Here is a 20,433-nt window from a genome sequence, read left to right as displayed (position 1 = left end):
GCAGTGTGATTTTATGGAGACAAAGGCCTTGGAGACCTTCTCAGACCACAATTTGGGATTTGCCCCCTTCTTTGTGAGAGCAACCAAGGGAGCTACCAAAGTTGAGAAGTGCGGAATGAACTGGCGATAATAATTTATGAACCCCATAAAGCGCTGCACCGCTTTAAGAGAATGGAGTTCTTGCCAGTCCATCACCGCCTGTAGTTTGGCAGGATCCATAGCCAATCCCTGGGCGGAGATGATATAGCCAAGGAAAGGTAAGGACTCCTGCTCAAACATACACTTCTCCAAATTGGCTTAGAGGGAGTTTGCCCGTAGGAGGTTGAAGACTTTGCAAACATCTCTCCGGTGGGAGTCAATATCTGGAGAGTAGATGAGAATATCATCCAGATAGACTACGACCGAGGTGGAAAGCATATCCCGGAAGATGTCATTCACAAAGTCTTGGAAAACGGCTGGGGCATTACAGAGCCCGAAGGGCATCACCAGATATTCATAGTGCCCATCCCTGGTGTTAAAAGCCGTCTTCCATTCGTCCCCCTCACGGATGCGAATCAGGTTGTAAGCACCACGCAGATCTAGTTTAGTAAACACCCTTGCTCCCCAAAGCCTATCGAAGAGCTCAGATATCAAAGGCAAAGAATACTTATTCTTAACGGTGATGGCGTTAAGACCCCTGTAGTCTATGCATGGACGCAGTTCTCCATTCTTCTTCTGCACGAAGAAGAACACAGCCCCTGCAGGTGACACTGACTTCCTGATGAACCCTCTTGCCAGATTCTCTTGAATGTACTGAGACATTGCCTCCGTCTCCGGGAGAGATAACAGATAAACTCGACCCCGGGGAGGCTCAGCACCAGGCAAGAGATCAATAGGACAGTCATAAGGGCGATGGGGCGGAAAGGTCTCTGCCTCCTTTTTGGAGAACACGTCTGCATAAGACCAATACTGCTTGGGGAGAGAGGATAAATCTGCGGGTACCTCTGTAGTAGCAACCTGAACGCACTCTCGGTGACACCTACCCCCACAAGATTCACCCCATCCCAGTATTCTGCCTGAGGACCACTTGATATGAGGAGAGTGGTACCGTAGCCAAGGTATCCCCAACAGGACCTCATCAATTTCCTCAGGAATGACGAGAAGAGATATAATCTCCTGATGGCGACATGGACAGAGTAAAAGGGATGGTCTGGTGTGTTATCTGTGAGGGCAGTGTTGACCCATTCACCACTCGTACTGTTACTGGTTGAGCTAGCATAACCAGGGGTATAGCGTGACGTTGGGCGAAGGCAGAAGACATAAAATTGCCCTCCGCCCCAGAATCCACGAAGAGCTCTACCGACTGGGAGGATGAGCCTATAGTAATTGTCCCTTTAAAAGGTAAATTTGGGGGCAAACGTCGCCGTGTCTAGTGTACCTCCACCTACTACCACTAGACGCTGATGTTTCCTCGACCGTTGGGGACATCTGGTGGCAAGATGTCCTGACTGCTGGCAAACATGACAGACCTTGAGTGCATAAGCGGTCCGGGACTTAGATCCCGCTTGTGACACTTCCAAGGCCTCATGTGACTCAGGAACCTGGACCTCAGATTCCAGAGGTTTGGCGAAGGTGGGAGCCAGCCGAAACCTCTGCCTACACTGGGCTCGCTCTAACCTCCGCTCGTTAAAACGGAGGTCAATTCGAGTAGAGACAGTTATTAACTCCTCCAGTGTGGCAGGAATCTCCCTAGTGGCCAGAGCATCTTTAACGTGGTCAGCCAGGCCCCTCCAAATATGGGGATAAGGGCTTTATCCGACCACTCCAGCTCGGAAGCTAAAGTACGGTGTACGGTGTATTGTGAAGTCAAATCACTGTGTCTCCAGGTAGAAAGCTTCCACGTAGATTCGAAGAATCTAGTTTGCATTTTGGGTTATTTAGCATTTCCAAGTAGAAAGTTGGAATGAAGCAGGAGAAAACAAGGATCCACACTGCTGAAGATATGCCCACCATCTTGCTTTATTAGCAAATAAGGCATTCGGGTTTTATGCAGTAAATCTGGTTAAGTAGCTCTCCTGGAAATAATCTAAGAAAATGTTAGAATTAGGTGGATCTCATAAAGCCATAAACCTGTGCCAAGACCTGGACTTTATTGTCCCTATTTGACCAAACTAAGGGTTCTAGAAAGATCTAGCTTTGGTTCCGTAGAACTGCGAGATATCCAGGATAAGTATACAGGATATTGACAGGGACACACAGCAATTACTTTACATTAGATAACAGATTGTATGGGAAGTGTGTGCTGTGGGACAGCAGTAGTTTCCTCACTCGCTCTGACTTGCCCATCTCATAATCATTCCTTCCTTCCCTATTTATATTGCCAGACGAATTTCTATTTCAAAGTGTAATTATAATGTTAAACCATGTGTATGTCATTGTTTCTACCTTATTCCTCACCTGTATTTGTTCTTCATGGGTTAAGAGAAGATGATTGCCTCAAATGTGAATTCCCTGGCATTGGTAACTCCCTGGTGAGGAGTTATCATCATTAACTTCTTGGGTGGGAATTCTCAACAAATACTATTTGGAGCAATAAGTTTTTTTTTTATTTTTAAGGGAAATACATAAAGTAAAGTTACAATTATTAAGGTTAGTTTTTGAGTTGTATATGTTTGCTTTCCATAGAGTCAATGAAATGTTAAAGGCATGGTATGAGCTTTATTCATTTTCTTTCTAAGGTTTATGTCGGAAAGTGTGATATCTTCTGAATAGAAACATTGACTACATTTTCGAGGTTTGATCTCTGACTTAGTCTACTCAAATTGATCATTTATTAAACAAACTGGACAGGAGATAGCCACAAATCACAAAGACTAGTGTTTCTAAACACCCCCATACACATTAGGATAATGTCTGCTACATCTATTGACAGATTTGGCCAACTGTCTAAAGAGTATGGGGGAGACAGACAACTAATTTTGATATTGCTTGGACATATCCAATTTCTGACTGCTGATCTCACCTATCACCTATCCACATGGTGCTACAGACAGTTTTGGATCGAAATTTTTTCGGTAGGGTTTGGATTAAATTTTTGTCTTATCCACTGTGTGCTAAAACTAACATTTCCACTTTATTCTTCATTACGATCCGAGCAAAATTTACTGTGTATATCTAATAATTTCTTTACTAAACTTCCAAAATATTATATAATAAAGAGATAAATTATTTTCCACAATTTGTGTGTTGAACGTCATAAGCTGTATATCCATATCATACAGTTCCAAGAACGATCAACAATTTCGAGAACCTAACAAAATGCTCTGTAGCACTTCTTTATGATACTCTTCTCCCCTGAATCCATCTCCTTGTGCTGCCTTTTCCTTCTGTTCGGTCTCTCTCTGCTCCCTGGCAACCGGGTCCCATCTCTAAATTCATGCTCTCAGGGCTTATAGGCCAGCTCAAGTGGTGGATCACTAGGAGATGCATCTAAGCCACAACTGTATCTTCTTTCATGTCACAGATACATTTATGAAATTTTCCACTTTTTCAATAGAAGTTCTTCCCTCCATAAGCTCTGAACCAGTTTTGTGACCAGTGTTTAGTAAGTTTCTTTCCTTATTCCTTTTTACTTTATTTGATTGCATATGTCATATTGTTTTTCTCCCATTTTGTATCATCTTGTATATTTTTTAAGAAAAAATGCCTTCATTTCTGGATCAAATATAAAATGTAATAGCTCTTTTCTTAATCTAAACTGCACCCCTGAAAGACATAGGTTACTTGTAACTGGTGTCCAATCAACCTGAATTAAGAATTGGTGGTGGCAGCTAGTGTTTTTTTTTATCATTGTTGAGGTGACAGTGACTGTACCGGTGGTATATATATATATATATATAATCAATAAGTTGGAATCGGAGGTGTATGAACTTTTCGCTCACTGTTAGTTCCCCGATAACCGGCCTAGTAGTGGAAGCAGCCGTGGTGAGACCTCGGTGAGATCACCGCTAGCACCGTGAGAAAGTCGCATGGTGCAGAGTCGAGTTCACCGGGAGAATTTCACTGCGGTGAGCTCGCCACTGCACCGTGTGACTTTAAAGGAGGTGCCTGTGTCACATTGTAAGTTTTTCCTAAACACTCTTGTTAGTTACCAAGTCCTCAAGTCCAAGACCTCGTATTCCTGTATAACAGTCTGTCAACCAGCAGTGTCTGAGTGTTTATCAGCTGTGCCCGCCTGCCTTACTATCAGCCGAGCCCATCTGCCTGTGTTTCAGCCAGTCCAGCCTGCACCTGAAAAAGGTCCTCTCTGCGTCAGCTGGTCCATCCACACTTGCCAGTGCTTATCCCTATCTCAACCTATCTAGTTGCATTTGCTAGGGCTCATCTCTACGACAGCCGGTCCAGCTGCACTTTCTACGGCTCATCTATACATCAGCTGGTCCCGTCTGCATCCATGACTCCCCGTAGTCTCACAGCACCTGCCTGCATCTACTGGACCTTCCTTTGGGCTGTCCCAGCTACCCGTCCTTAGGGGTAAGCTGTCACCTTCCCAAGCTCCACTCAGGAGTAACACCTGGTCAACCTCCTTAGTCCCTCCTTAGATTACTGTATCGTGTGCAGCTCTGTATCAGAGGTCGGATTTGGTATTCATGCCCCTCCAGACTTTCCTTGGTCTATGGCACAGTGTTTCCACCACCCAGCTCGTTAACGTATGCTAATTCTGTCCACAAAGATTTTACTGACATTAGCACTGACCAGCATTGGACTTAATCCAGCCTTGTGTGCAACATCGCAATATTCAATACCGAATGATACCTGCGTGCATGCATCCCCGCAGTTCTCCTCTGAAATCAAAATTAGCAGATGAGTAAGTAGTTGACTTCAGCAGTCCACCAGTCAGTGCCTGTTTAGACTCTTCCACAACCCTCTTGTATGCTTTTGTGCTGGGCCCGCATTCCCAGCCATCCTTGATTTCAACCAATTGCTGTGGATTTTACTCTCCTAATTTGAAAGTTTGGCTATGTAATATTGATCCTTTGCTTGATGGTAACAATTTGCCTGTTATCCCACCAGCATTCCAGCATACAGCTTGCTATCCTCGCCAGCATGACCAAAAGCCCCATGGAAAACTACGTTGCTACAAAGGTAAACACACAGGAAGTAAGCGACGGCAATACCCAGCTGTATTGTTCTATTGTTGTAGTACATACACTTGTTAAATTAGACTAGTAAAACAGTTGCAGAACCTTAACTTTTTGTTGCATTATTTCCAATCATCTCTTGGCAAAAAATCTATGTAACTCTAAAATACTACACTGCTTAGAAGCTATAAAGAAAGCAGAAAGGATGCCCATAAAAAATCTTGTGGCAACAACATGCAGTATGGTCATATGGTTGCTAAATTGGACTACCAAAACAGGTATTCAAAAATTAAATTGTGTCCTTTACTAACAAAAGCCAAATAAGTTATCATCCTGAAATTAAGCAAATGCAACAGACCGCTATATTCTGAGTCCCCTATATGACTATATATCAATTGGGCAAGGAAGTGAGTAAAAATACAGTATATATTTAAATCTTTGCAGTGTGTGAAGAAAAAGAAATCTAATATTAAAGTGCTGTTACTTCAGTATATTGCAGATCCTTCAATTCACAGTCACACTGAGTGACTATGCAGGTGCATCACTTCCCTATGTATCATGAGAATATTTGGATTGTTATTCACAGCCTCAGACTAAGTACTCATAATCACATGCGAGAAAGTCGGATGAGTCTCGCACGTCAATACCCGGGACTGCACCCGGCATGCGGATCGGAGTGTGCGCCCATGTAGCAATACATGCAGCCACATGCTCCGCTCCTGAGTGCCGGGTGCAGTGCCGGGTATTGATGTGCGAGACTCATCCGAGTTTCTCGCATGTGAGTATGAGCCCTAACACTCTCGTTTTCAATGTGCTTCAGCACTGCAGGAGGAAACGCCACAATCAGATTTATGTTTTTATTTTATCCCTATTTGTAATACGCTGAGCACTTTGACCTTTTGTTTCTAGGCTGTAAAATTGCTCCCCTTCTTCCCAGAGCCATAACTTTTTTACTTTTTTGGTGAAAATGGCCATGTGAGGGCTTTTGTTTTGCGGGACGAGTTGCACTTTTGAAAAACATCATTAGTTTTATTAGTTGTGTTTTCTAACGTTATTATAAAACAAAGTTAAGCTCTTTAAAAGTTTTTCATTTGTCCTCATAAAACCACATTTCCAATTTAGGAACCTTGTATTGAACTTTTGAAACTGTTGAGGCTAAAATAGATTTGCTTTATGACTGAAAGTCATTGCTTTATTTGAGGCAAATAAAGTAGGAAATTTGGATTCAAAAAGGTTTTTAGATATAGCTGATGCAGAAAAAGATATTGACAGGATAAATATATAGAATATTGTTAGGTTCAACATAATTCACAATAATTTATGTCAGGATAGAAATTATTTATTTATATGAAACGCTGAAGACAGAGATAAAAATGAATAAAAACACAATTGTCTATTTTAATTTTTTTGTTTTGCCATTAATTTCTCTCTTGAGTTCATATTGGGTCTGAATACAATAATAAAACATTTTGGAAGGAACATGCAAATAACCACACCCCAAGTTGATGACTGAATAGCAAAGATCTCCATGGCCACCACATATTTTCCTTGTGAACTGAGAGATGCTGGGATGTAAGATACCCAGACACTCAAGAATGCCAGCATGCTGAAGGTGATGAACTTGGCTTCATTAAAATTATCTGGAAGTCTCCTGGACAAGAAAGCAACAATGAAACTGATGAAGGCCAGCAGTCCAAGGTAGCCCAACATGCTCCAAAAAGCCATCGGTGAACCCTCATTACACTCAATAATTAGTACTTCTGAATTACTCTCTGATTTCACATCAAAAAAGGGAGGAGATAATGTCAACCACATAATGCAAAGAAAGGTCTGAATAAGCATACATGAGATTACTATGAGATATGATACATGTGGACCAGTCCATTTCCGCAGTTGGGTACCTGGCTTGGTGGCTTTGAAAGCTATAACAACCATAACAGTTTTGGCTAAAATGCAGGAAACAGAAAGTGCAAACACAATACCAAAAGTGACTTGTCTTAAAAGACATTTCGTTGACTGGGGATAACCAATAAACACTAAAGAACAAAGAAAGCAGAGTGATAATGACAATAGAAGAAGACAACTTAAAGAGTAGTTATTGGCTCGAACAATGGGTGTTGTTCTATGATGAAGAAAAAGTCCAAGGATGACCATGGGAATAAACGATGAGGAGATGCTTGTAGCCGTTAAGGTGATGCCTAGTGGATGTTCATTTGAAAGGAATTCTTGGGTCTTTGGAACACAACGATCTTGCTTACAATTTGGCCACATATTCCATGGACATTTTGTACATTGCAGTGAATCTATAAAAGAAGTTTCAAAACGCCTTGTTAAATGAGTTGATCTAAAGTTCTACCACATGGTTTGTCTTGCTCAACAATGGACTAAGAGAGTAAAACATTTTATAATTCAATTCTTTTTTGTTTCTTACCTGTTTCGTTAGTCATCTCTCCATTAAGACAAGTAATGCACTGGAAACAGCATGAAGGTTCACCTCTTCTGGCTGCCTTTCTGAAGCCTGGTGGACAACCCGGGCTGCAAACTGAAGAAGGTACCTTGAAAAAATTTTGAAGAAGAAAATTTTTAAAAAAATTATAGGAAGTGTTTTATAGGAGAAAAAAAAATCAGATGCTGATCTGCAACTTCAAAACATTTATTTGCCTGAGGTTCCACTCAGGATTCTCATTCTAAAGGATCATTTTACACAGAGTGGAATCAAAATTGTACTTGTCCTTCACGATGCGCTAAATAATGGTATTGTTTGTTTATAGCAATGATGTAGAAAAAACCTTCTCACCTTCGTAGAGGCCATTGTAGGAGAAAACCACATCTGCCCGGTATGGTGCAAGATGTTGATAGAGGTAAAGTACTCAAGCCATATTCCATATTAAAAGGTAAGCAGTCCTTATAAGAAACGCATGGGAAAAGGACAGAATTTTTACTCTGGATTATATTTCAAACTCTGGAATAAAGTTTGACCTAGAATACGGCTGGAGAACTTTTCTTCTTTGGACTTATTTATTTACACACTGGAAGTTGTCCGTCACACCTCTTTGAGAAATTAATGGAAATGTCATGATGCTAGGACCACTTTGGCTATCATTGTTTGTAAGTGGCAAAAATAAACGTTTATGGGCAAACCCTTTGTTTGCTTATCATTGCATTCATATTTTTTGGCATGTTGTACAAATATAAGTAAATTTATATCATGGTGGGACCTCTCCAAGTAAGGTTTGGAGGTCAACTGAAATTAACAGATTGTTGCTTGACATTCTAGTATACTACTGTGCTACTAAAGAAATAAAAAAAAAAACACGGCATCTTTATATAATATTGTGAAGACTCTTTCTAGTCTTATCCAAATGATGGCCTAGTGATAAGTGAGTCAGTTTAATTTTACTACAAAAAAATCTTGTTATTCTAAATTTTTCATCAATTTGCTTTGCGCAAATTAAACAAAATGGCAGTTAAATAGATATTATTCTCCTTACGTGTTGAGGGTTCAGTAATGGGAAGAAAATAAAACCCTGCTGTTCCCTTATCCTTTCGACAAAGCCCCCATTACGTCCTCCACACAGCACCCTCTAGCCCCTGCTTTACTTAAAGAGAAATAACTGGAGAGACAAAAAAGTGCAATAGGATCTTATCCAGTAAAACAAAGGGTGGCAGGGTTGTGACAGTCACAACCACTGTAGAAACCATGTAAAGGCCACTCCAGGACCACCAAGTAGATAGAATGCAAATGATGAGGGATGTGGTGGTTCTAAATCTGTGCTGCCAACTATCCAATATACGATTGGAGGAATTGTTTGGTCTCCAATCGTATGTTGGATACGTGGCAGCACGGATTTGCAACCACTACATCCATCATGAATTGCATCCTCTACTTTGGCATCATGCATGACATCTATGCGATAGAGCTTCTGGAGCTTCTGGCATCATGATGCACAGTATGTTGTGAATCACCAGAGGTGAAGACAAGGTCTCCAATGAGCCACATTTCTATACATTTATTATGCTCTGGGATCTGGATAAAACTCTGCTTGTGATAAGGTATGTTTCATTCTAATTGAATAAATTTACTGTGAATTAAATGTTCTGGCTAAATTCGAGTAAATCTGCTCAAATGAAATTTGGCAGGTTTGCTCCTCACTAAGGTGGATTATTTGTTACAGTGTGTTATAGATGATATACGTAAGTTATAGAATCTGAAAATCTCACCATATGGTCTTGTGTTCCCCACTGTACATGGCTGGTATTAATCATGAAGATGTTTCCACTAATTACGCTAGTGTCATAGCTGCCCACTTTGACTTGTTGGAGTTGTCCTCCTGGGCTCAGTTGCCAGTTCATTATATCATAAGCAGCAGGTGGATCGCCATTCTCATTGAAATAGAGTTGCCTTCCACTGGACAAGCTTAGACGTAACTTCTTCATGTAGTGCAACAACTATGCGGTAATAATACAACATTAATGGTTTTAATCTATCTGCAAACAAATCGGTAAATAATGGCGTTTTTTCAACAGCAGTGCCGTACGTGTCTTTTGGCTCTGTGCAGCATTGCAGCTAGCTTCCATACAGTTTAACTGTCATTTTAGGTAATTTCAGGCTAATTTGTGTGCGCACATGGGGAATAACACAATTTCTGGCTATTATATCACTTATATCCTTCATGTTTCATCAATTATCCCTTCTACCAGCTGTATCTCTATTTTTCAGTCGCCTCTGAGCTTTTGGGTAGAAAATTCAAAACTCTTGAACAGCATGAAGCTTCTCCAGAATTTTTATTTCATGAAGAATGCATGCAGTTATTTAAAAAAGTCATGTCAGGAGCCCTTTACATTGATAATATGTCTTAATTGTCTTAGATTCTGACTTAAAAGGAGTTTAAGAGACGAGGATTGATATTTTTTTTTATTTTGACTGTCACACTGAGTGCATGTCCCCCAAAAAGGAGTGAACTTGCAAATAAAACATGAATACAGCTCATATGCTGACCTATGTGTATTATGAATTCCTGTCCGCAGTGTGATTCCTATAAGTGTGTCCTAGAAGTGTGAAGATTACTGCCACCATCATACTCTAAACAGCATGCCTATTCTTCCTACAGGTATGTTCATACACCCAGCTCCCCAGCCTGCTCTCCTGCCTTGTCTATCTATGAAGTGCATATAGTACATCACCTAACTTTCCATACAGACTTACCTCTGCTCCTAGCTTCCACTTGATATGTATTTCAACTAACCCCAGCTTAACCCCCCACCCGTGTTATTTATGACCTTGTTTACTCTGGCTTGATTATATGCATCTGATCCACTCTTAATTCTCTGACCAAGATGAACAGAGGCCCCTCCTCTCTGCTTCACACCTGAATGCGCTCAATAGTACATATATTGCATAGCACAAGTCTGCAAATACTTTAGTCTGCAGTGTGATTCCTATAAGTGTGTCCCAGAAATGTGAAGATTACTGTAGAATTAAAACCAAAACTTAACCAGAAGGGAACTGAAGGAAACTGGCCAGTCACTGTAAACAATGTTTCTGTTTATTTTCACATTCACCCCTATAAAAAATGATAGTGTTGGCCCCCTTAAAAATAGTCTGGGTGAAATGGTGGATGAGGATGAGGAAAAAGCCAATATGCTAAATGACTTTTTTTCATCAGTATTTACACAAGAAAATCCCATGGCAGACAAAATGACTAGTGATAAAAATTCCCAATTAAATGTCACCGGCTTAACCCAGCAGGAAGTGCGGCGGCGTCTAAAAATCACTAAAATTGACAAATCTCCGGGCCCGGATGGGATACACCCTCGAGTACTGCAGGAATTAAGTACAGTCATTGATAGACCATTATTTTTAATCTTTAAAGACTCCATAATAACAGGGTCTGTGCCACAGGACTGGCGTATAGCAAATGTGGTGCCAATATTCAAAAAGGGGACAAAAACTGAACTCGGAAATTATAGGCCAGTAAGCTTAACCTCTACTGTGGGTAAAATCCTGGAGGGCATTCTAAGGGATGATATACTGGAGTATCTGAAGAGGAATAACCTCATGACCCAGTATCAGCAGGGGTTTACTAGGGACCGTTCATGTCAGACTAATTTGATCAGTTTCTATGAAGAGGTAAGTTCCGGATTGGACCAAGGGAACCCAGTGGATGTAGTGTATATGGACTTTTCAAAAGCTTTTGATACGGTGCCACACAAAAGGTTGATACATAAAATGAGAATAATGGGGATAGGGGAAAATATGTGCAAGTGGGTTGAGAGCTGGCTCAGGGATAGGAAACAAAGGGTGGTTATTAATGGAGCACACTCGGACTGGGTAGCGGTTAGCAGTGGGGTACCACAGGGGTCAGTATTGGGCCCTCTTCTTTTTAACATATTTATTAATGACCTTGTAGGGGGCATTCAGAGTAGAATTTCAATATTTGCAGATGACACTAAACTCTGCAGGGTAATCAATACAGAGGAGGACAATTTTATATTACAGGATGATTTATGTAAACTAGAAGCTTGGGCTGATAAATGGCAAATGAGCTTTAATGGGGATAAATGTAAGGTCATGCACTTGGGTAGAAGTAATAAGATGTATAATTATGTGCTTAATTCTAAAACTCTGGGCAAAACCGTCAATGAAAAAGACCTGGGTGTATGGGTGGATGACAAACTTAAATTCAGTGGCCAGTGTCAGGCAGCTGCTACAAAGGCAAATAAAATAATGGGATGCATTAAAAGAGGCATAGATGCTCATGAGGAGAACATCATTTTACCTCTATACAAGTCACTAGTTCGACCACACTTAGAATACTGTGCACAGTTCTGGTCTCCGGTGTTTAAGAAAGACATAGCTGAACTGGAGCGGGTGCAGAGAAGAGCGACCAAGGTTATTAGAGGACTGGGGGGTCTGCAATACCAAGATAGGTTATTACACTTGGGGCTATTTAGTTTGGAAAAACGAAGACTAAGGGGTGATCTTATTTTAATGTATAAATATATGAGGGGACAGTACAAAGACCTTTCTGATGATCTTTTTAATCATAGACCTGAAACAGGGACAAGGGGGCATCCTCTGCGGTTGGAGGAAAAAAGGTTTAAGCATAATAACAGACGCGGATTCTTTACTGTAAGAGCAGTGAGACTATGGAACTCTCTGCCGTATGATGTTGTAATGAGTGATTCATTACTTAAATTTAAGAGGGGACTGGATACCTTTCTGGAAAAGTATAATGTTACAGGGTATATACACTAGATTCCTTGATAGGGCGTTGATCCAGGGAACTAGTCTGATTGCCGTATGTGGAGTCGGGAAGGAATTTTTTTCCCCAATGTGGAGCTTACTCTTTGCACATGGGGTTTTTTTGCCTTCCTCTGGATCAACATGTTAGGTTAGACTATGGGTTGAACTAGATGGACATATAGTCTTCCTTCAACCTTAATAACTATGTAACTATGTAACTATGTAACTATAATCCTTCACTTTCTGCTACCTCCCCTAATCCCTACACCAAGTAAGGAACTGTTCATCTCTTCTTCAATCCTCCCCATCCATCTCACCTCCTCCTCAGAACTGTTGCTCAACATACAATCCTCTGTCTCAAAGCACAGACAGACACCTCATGCCCTCTCCTGCTATCACCTGCTAACACTTCCTCTGCTGCTTCTCACTGCTGGTGATATCTCTCCAAATCCTGGTCCTGCTCACCACATCCCCACAATCAGTTCTACCTCCCATCCACGCTCTATCACAAATTTCTGTAACCTCTCTAACCTTATACCCATTTGCCCGGCCATCACAGTCCCATAAACAGGAGCTCTATGGAACACTCGCTCTGTCTGCAACAAGCTTTCCTACATCCATGATCTTTTTATTACTAACAAACTTTCCTTCCATGCCATCACCAAAATCTGGCTTACCCCTTCTGACACAGCCTCTCCTGCTGCACTTTCGTATGGTGGCTTCCACCTTTCTCACACACCCCGCCCTAGCAGCAAGCATGGCGGAGGAGTTGGTTTTCTCCTGTCAGATAACTGCTCCTTCACCCACATCCCACTGCCACCCTCTGTTACCCTCCCTTCCTTTGAGGTGAACTCTGTGCGCATCTACTCCCCCCAACCTCCAACTGGCTGTCATTTACCGCCCCCAGGGCCAGCCACCACCTTCTTTGATCACTTCATCACCTGGCTACTTCATTTCCTTTCTGCGGACATCCCCACTATCATCATGGGTGACTTCAACATACCCATTGACACTTCCCTCTCAGCTGCCACTAAACTTCTATCTCTCACTTCCTCCTTCGGCCTCACTCAATGGTCTTCTGCAGCCACTCACAAAGATGCTCACACACTGGACCTCATCTTCACCTGCCTCTGTTCCCTATCTAAACTCTCTAACTCACCTCTTCCTCTATCTGACCACAATCTACTCACATTCTCTTCCCTCTCCATTCCTTGTCTACAATCCCCACCCCACAAACTTCCACATCCGCGCAGAAATCTTAAACACCTTGATCTGCAATCATTCTCTGAATCCCTCCCACCTATCTCAGATATATGTTCCCTATACAATGCGGATGATGCTGCCGCTCTATATAACACCACAATAGCTGTAGCTTTGGAATCGCTTGCCCCTCTCACACATACCAAAGCTCGCAAAATCAACAGACAGCCCTGGTACACCAGCCTGACCAAAGAACTGAGGCGAGCTTCCAGGGCTGCTGAGCGGAGATGGAAAAGATCCCACTCTATCGAGCACTTCATCGCATTCAATAGTCCCTCACTACTTTCAAGACCACACTCGCCACAGCAAAACAAACCTACTTCTCATCTCTCTTTTGTCTCACAACCCTAAACACTTATTCAACACCTTCAGTTCTCTCCTCCATCCCACAGCACCTCCTCTCTCCCCACTCATCTCAGCTGAAGACTTTGCCTCATTTTTCAAGCAGAAGATTAAGAACATCATAGACAGTTTTAGTCGACAATCCCCAGAGCCCTTCCTCCCAACTACCCAGTCCTCCACCTCCAAAACCATCTTCTCCACCATTACAGAAGATCGACTCTCCACTCTACTCTCAAGATCATATCTCACCACCTGTGCACTGGACCACTTCCCACTTCATCCCAAACCTCGCCACAGTCTTCATCCCAACCCTAACCCATCTCTTCAACCCATTACTAACAACTGGTGTTTTCCCCTCAAGCTTTAAACATGCCTCAATCACACCTATCCTCAAAAAGCCCTCTATTGACCCATTCTCTGTATCTAGCTATCGCCCTATATCACTTCTCCCCTATGCCTCAAACCTACTGGAACAACACGTCTATCTTGAATTGTCCTCCCATCTATCTTCCTGCTCCCTCTTTGACTGCTTACAATCGGGTTTCCGGTCACACCACTCTACTGAAACTGCCCTAACTAAGGTCACCAATGACCTATTATGTTATGAACTGGTGGTTTAGGAGCAACATGGGACAAGCTCTGAAAAAGGTGGAGCCTGTACTGACCGCAGTTCCTAAGCTTAACACAACACTAGCAGTAGCCGTGGGATGTTCCTGTCACTCCCTAGACACCTCGTCACAGCCGGAGAACTAACTACCCCTAAAGATAGAAACAGGAAAGCTATCTTGCCTCAGAGAAAATCCCCAAAGGATAGACAGCCCCCCACAAATAATGACTGTGAGTGGAGAGGGAAATGGCATACGTAGAATGAAAGCAGGATATAGCAGAGGAGGCCACTCTAGCTAGATAGATAGAACAGGACAGAATACTGTGCGGTCAGTATTAAAAAACTAGAAAAATCCACACAGAGTTTACAAAAATCTCCACACCTGACTAAAGGTGTGGAGGGTAAATCTGCTTCCCAGAGCTTCCAGCTTAACTGAATAAATCCATACTGACAAGCTGGACAAAAAACATAGAATGTACAGAACAATTAAGTCCACAACATGTGGACAGAAAAGAGCAAAGCAAGGACTTATCTTGCTGAACTGGTCAGGATATCAGGGAAATCCAAGCAGAGATGTGAATCCAACCAGGAACCATTGATAAGTGGCACTGGCTGAAGGAAAGAGCCAGGCAAAAATAGCTGAGCAGAAAGACAATCAGTGGAAGCAGCTGCAGACTGCTAAATCCAAGGAGCAGCCATTCCACTTAAAACCACCGGAGGGAGCCCAAGAGCAGAACTCACAAATGTGCCACTTACAACCACCGGAGGGAGCCGGAATTCACAACAGTACCCTCCCCTTGAGGAGGGGTCACCGAACCCTCACCAGAACCCCCAGGCCGATCAGGACGAGCCAAGTGAAAAGCACAAACCAAATCGGCGGCATGGACATCGGAGGCAACAACCCAAGAATTATCCTCCTGGCCATAACCCTTCCACTTGACAAGATACTGAAGCCTCCGCCTCGAAAAACGAGAATCCAAAATTTTCTCAACCTCATATTCCAACTTTCCCTCAACCAACACCGGGGCAGGAGGATCAACCGAGGGAACAACGGGCACCACATATCTCCGTAACAAAGATCTATGGAAAACATTATGAATGGCAAAAGAGGCTGGAAGGGCCAAACGAAAAGACACCGGATTGATAATTTCAGAAATCGTATAAGGACCAATAAACCGAGGCTTGAACTTAGGGGAAGAAACCTTCATAGGAACATGACGAGAAGACAACCAAACCAAATCCCCCACACGAAGCCGGGGACCAATACATCGACGGCGGTTAGCAAAACGCTGAGCCTTTTCCTGAGACGTTAAATTGTCTACCACAAATCTGCTGTAACCTGTCCACCACAGAATCCACACCAGGACAATCAGAAGGCTCAACCTGCCCCGAAGAAAAACGAGGATGAAAACCAAAATTACAAAAGAAAGGTGAAACCAAAGTAGCCGAACTAGCCCTATTATTAAGGACAAACTCGGTCAACGGCAAGAAAGCCACCCAATCATCCTGATCAGCAAACACAAAGCATCTCAAATAGGTTTCCAAGGTCTGATTAGTTCGCTCAGTTTGGCCATTTGTCTGAGGATGAAACGCCGAAGAAAAAGACAAATCAATGCCCATCCTAGCACAAAAGGCCCGCCAAAACCTAGAAACAAACTGGGAACCTGTGTCAGACACAATATTCTCCGGAATGCCATGCAAACGAACCACATGCTGAAAAAACAATGGAACCAAATCTGAGGAGGAAGGCAACTTAGGCAAAGGTACCAGATGGACCATTTTAGAGAACCGGTCACAAACCATCCAGATAACAGACATCTTCTTGGAAACAGGAAGATCCGAAATAAAATCCATGGAAATATGCATCCAGGGCCTCTCAGGGACCGGCAAAGGCAAAAGCAACCCACTAGCGCGGGAACAGCAAGGCTTGGCCCGGGCGCAAGTCCCACAGGACTGCACAAAAGCACGCACATCCCGCGACAAGGAAGGCCACCAAAAGGACCTAGCAACCAAATCTCTGGTACCTAAAATCCCAGGATGACCAGCCAACACTGAACAACGAACCTCAGAAATTACTTTACTTGTCCATCTATCAGGAACAAACAGCTTCCCTTCTGGACAGCGGTCAGGTTTATCAGCCTGAAATTCCTGAAGCACCCGCCGCAAATCAGGGGAGATGGCAGAAAGAATCACCCCTTCCTTAACCCCTTAATCCCATGTGACATACTATCCCGTCAAGGTGGGGTGGGCCTTAATTCCCACCGACGGGATAGTACGTCATAGCGATTGGCCGTGCTCACGGGGGGAGCGCGGCCGTTCGCGGCCGAGTGTCAGCTGCCTATAGCAGCTGACATCCGGCACTATGTGCCAGGAGCGGTCACGGACCGCTCCCGGCACATTAACCCCTGGCACACCGCGATCAAAGATGATCGCGGTGTGCCGGCGGTGCAGGGAAGCATCGCGCAGGGAGGGGGCTCCCTGCGTGCTTACCTGAGACGATCGGTACACGGTGATGTACTCACCGTGTACCGAGCGTCTTCTCCCTGCAGGCCCCGGATCCAAAATGGCCGCGGGGCTGCATCCGGGTCCTGCAGGGAGCACTTCCGGGTCAGGATCAGGCTGCAGCTGCAGCTCTAATCCTGCCCGGCTGTATGTCAGATCACTGATCTGACAGAGTGCTGTGCACACTGTCAGATCGGTGATCTGTGATGTCCACCCCTGGGACAAAGTGAAAAAGTAAAAAAAAAAATTTCCACACGTGTAAAAAAAAAAAAAAATCCTAAATAAAGAAGAAAAAAAAAATATTATTCCCATAAATACATTTCTTTATCTAAAAAAAAAAAAAAACAATAAAAGTACACATATTTAGTATCGCCGCGTCCGTAACGACCCAATCTATAAAACTGGCCCACTAGTTAACCCCTTCAGAGAACACCGTAAGAAAAAAAAAAACGAGCCAAAAAACAACGCTTTATTATCATAATGCTGAACAAAATGTGGAATAACACGCGATCGAAAGGACGGATATAAATAACCATGGTACCGCTGAAAATGTCATCTTGTCCCACAAAAAACGAGCCGCCATATAGCATCATAACCAAAAAAATAAAGAAATAAATAAAGAATAAAGCGATGCCAAAATTATTATTTTTCTATAAAATAGCTTTTATCGTATAAAAGCGCCAAAACATAAAAAAAGATATAAATGAGGTATCGCTGTAATCATACTGACCCGAAGAATAAAACTGCTTCATCAATTTTCCATCAATTTTCCAAACGCGGAACGGTATAAACGCCTCCCCCAAAAGAAATTCATGAATAGCTGGTTTTTGGTCATTCTGCCTCACAAAAAATCGGAATAAAAAGCGATCAAAAACTGTCACATGTCCGAAAATGTTACCAATAAAAACGTCAACTCGTCCCGCAAAAAACAAGACCTCACATGACTCTGTGGACCAAAATATGGAAAAATTATAGGTCTCAAAATGTGGAGACGCAAAAACTTTTTTGCTATAAAAAGTGTCTTTTAGTGTGTGACGGCTGCCAATCATAAAAATCCGATATAAAAAATGCTATAAAAGTAAATCAAACCCCCCTTCATCACCCCCTTTGTTAGGCTAGGTTCACATTGCGTTAATGGGTTAACGCTAACGGACAGCGTTGCACGGCGAAAATGTCGCAATTACCGCCGTGCAACGGGTCTGTTAGCACACCCATTGACAGCAATGTGATTTTCGGGTGTAGCGCATCGCTAGAGCCTGCCATTTTCGGCTCGCGCTAGCAAGGTGCCGTTCTTTTGTGGCGCGCCTCGGACGCTGCTTGCAGCATCCGCGGCGCGCCCGAGGTCCGATCCCCGATCTTCCAGAGCGGGGACGTTAACACGACCACTAAACGCGACACCTAAAAAGACATTGCGTTAGCGCAATCCGCTAGCGCTAGCGCTAAACGGATTTCCCTAACGCAATGTGAACCTAGCCTTAGGGAAAAATAATAAAATTAAAAAAAATGTATTTATTTCCATTTTCCCATTAGGTTTAGGGATAGGGTTAGGGTTAGGGCTAGGGTTAGGGCTAGGGTTAGGGTTTGGATTACATTTACGGTTGGGATTAGGGTTGGGATTAGAATTAGGGGTGTGTCAGGGTTAAGTGTGTGGTTAGGGTTACAGTTGGGATAAGGGTTAGGGGTGCGTTTGGATTAGGGTTTCAGTTATAATTGGGGGGTTTCCACTGTTTAGGCACATCAGGGGTTCTCCAAACGCGACATGGCGTCCGATCTCAATTCCAGCCAATTCTGCATTGAAAAAGTAAAACAGTGCTCCTTCACTTCCGAGCTCTCCTGTGCGCCCAAACAGGGGTTTACCCCAACATATGGGGTATCAGCGTACTCGAGACAAATTGGACAACAACTTTTTGTGTCCAAGTTCTCTTGTTATCCTTGGGAAAATAAAAATTTGGGGGGCTAAAAATCATTTTTGTGGGAAAAAAAAGGATTTTTTATTTTCACGGCTCTGCGTTGTAAACTGTAATGAAACACTTGGGGGTTCAAAGTTTTCACAACACATCTAGATAAGTTCCTTGGGAGGTCTAGTTTCCAATATGAGGTCACTTGTGGGGGGTTTGTACTGTTTGGGTACATCAGGGGCTCTGCAAATGCAAAGTGACGCCTGCAGACCAATCCATCTAAGTCTGCATTCCAAATGGCGCTCCTTCCCTTCCGAGCTCTGCCATGCGCCCAAACAGTGGTTCCCCCCCACATATGGGGTATCAGCGTACTCAGGACAAATTGGACAACAACTTTTGGGGTCCAATTTATTCTGTTACCCTTGTAAAAATACAAAGCTGGGGGCTAAAAATCATTTTTGTGAAAAAAAAAAAGAATTTTTATTTTCACGGCTCTGCGTTATAAACTGTAGTGAAACACTTAGGGGTTCAAAGTTCTCACAACACATCTAGATAAGTTCCTTGGGAGGTCTAGTTTCTAATATGGGGTCACTTGTGGGGGGTTTGTACTGTTTGGGTACATCAGGGGCTCTGCAAATGCAACGTGACTCCTGCAGACCAATCCATCTAAGTCTGCATTCCAAATGGCGCTCCTTCCCTTCCGAGCTCTGCCATGCGCCCAAACAGTGGTTCCCCCCCACATATGGGGTATCAGCGTACTCAGGACAAATTGGACAACAACTTTTCGTGTCCAATTTATTCTGTTACCCTTGTGAAAATACAAAACTGGGAGCTAAAAAATAATTTTTGCGAAAAAAAAAAAATTATTTTCACTGCTCTGCGTTATAAACTGTAGTGAAACACTTGAGGGATCAAAGCTCTCAAAACACATCTAGATAAGTTCCTTAGGGGGTCTAGTTTCCAAAATGGTGTCACTTGTGGGGGGTTTTAATGTTTAGGCACATCAGGGGCTCTCCAAACCAACATGGCGTCCAATCTTAATTCCAGTCAATTTTGCAATGAAAAGTCAAATGGCGCTCCTTCCCTTCCGAGCTCTGCTATGCACCCAAAAATTGGTTAACCCCCACATATGGGGTTTCGTCGCAGTCAGGACAAATTGCACAACAACATTTGTGGTCTAATTTCTTCTCTTACCCTTGGGAAAATAAAAAATTGGGGGCGAAAAGATCATTTTTGTGAAAAATTATGATTTTTTATTTTTACGGCTCTGCATTATAAACTTCTGTGAAGCACTTGTTGGGTGAAAGTGCTCTCCACACATCTAGATGAGTTCCTTAAGGGGTCTACTTTCCAAAATGGTGTCACTTGTGAGGGGTTCCAATGTTTAGGCACATCAGGGGCTCTCCAAACGCAACATGGCGTCCCATCTCAATTCCAGTCAATTTTGCATTGAAAAGT

At 42.9% G+C, this 20,433-nt stretch overlaps 1 protein-coding gene across 1 annotated transcript in view; it reads right to left on the bottom strand.

The window, feature by feature from the left end:
• Window positions 1-3,491: 3,491 nt before the first annotated feature.
• The window catches only part of LOC138674697 (vomeronasal type-2 receptor 26-like), a 53,075-nt gene continuing 36,133 nt past the window's right edge, over window positions 3,492-20,433 (bottom strand). Inside the window, exons 4-6 of the mRNA XM_069762513.1 lie at window positions 7,552-7,675; window positions 6,537-7,423; window positions 3,492-3,545 (exon numbers count right to left, since the gene is read on the bottom strand). Of these exons, the coding sequence (XP_069618614.1) occupies window positions 3,492-3,545; window positions 6,537-7,423; window positions 7,552-7,675 (1,065 nt within the window). The remainder of the gene's footprint in view (window positions 3,546-6,536; window positions 7,424-7,551; window positions 7,676-20,433) is intronic.

Source organism: Ranitomeya imitator, chromosome 4, assembly GCF_032444005.1.
Source record: "Ranitomeya imitator isolate aRanImi1 chromosome 4, aRanImi1.pri, whole genome shotgun sequence".
NCBI lineage: Eukaryota > Metazoa > Chordata > Amphibia > Anura > Dendrobatidae > Ranitomeya > Ranitomeya imitator.
The sequence above is the reverse complement of the archived record's forward strand: the minus strand, read 5'-3'. Positions and strand labels throughout refer to the sequence as shown.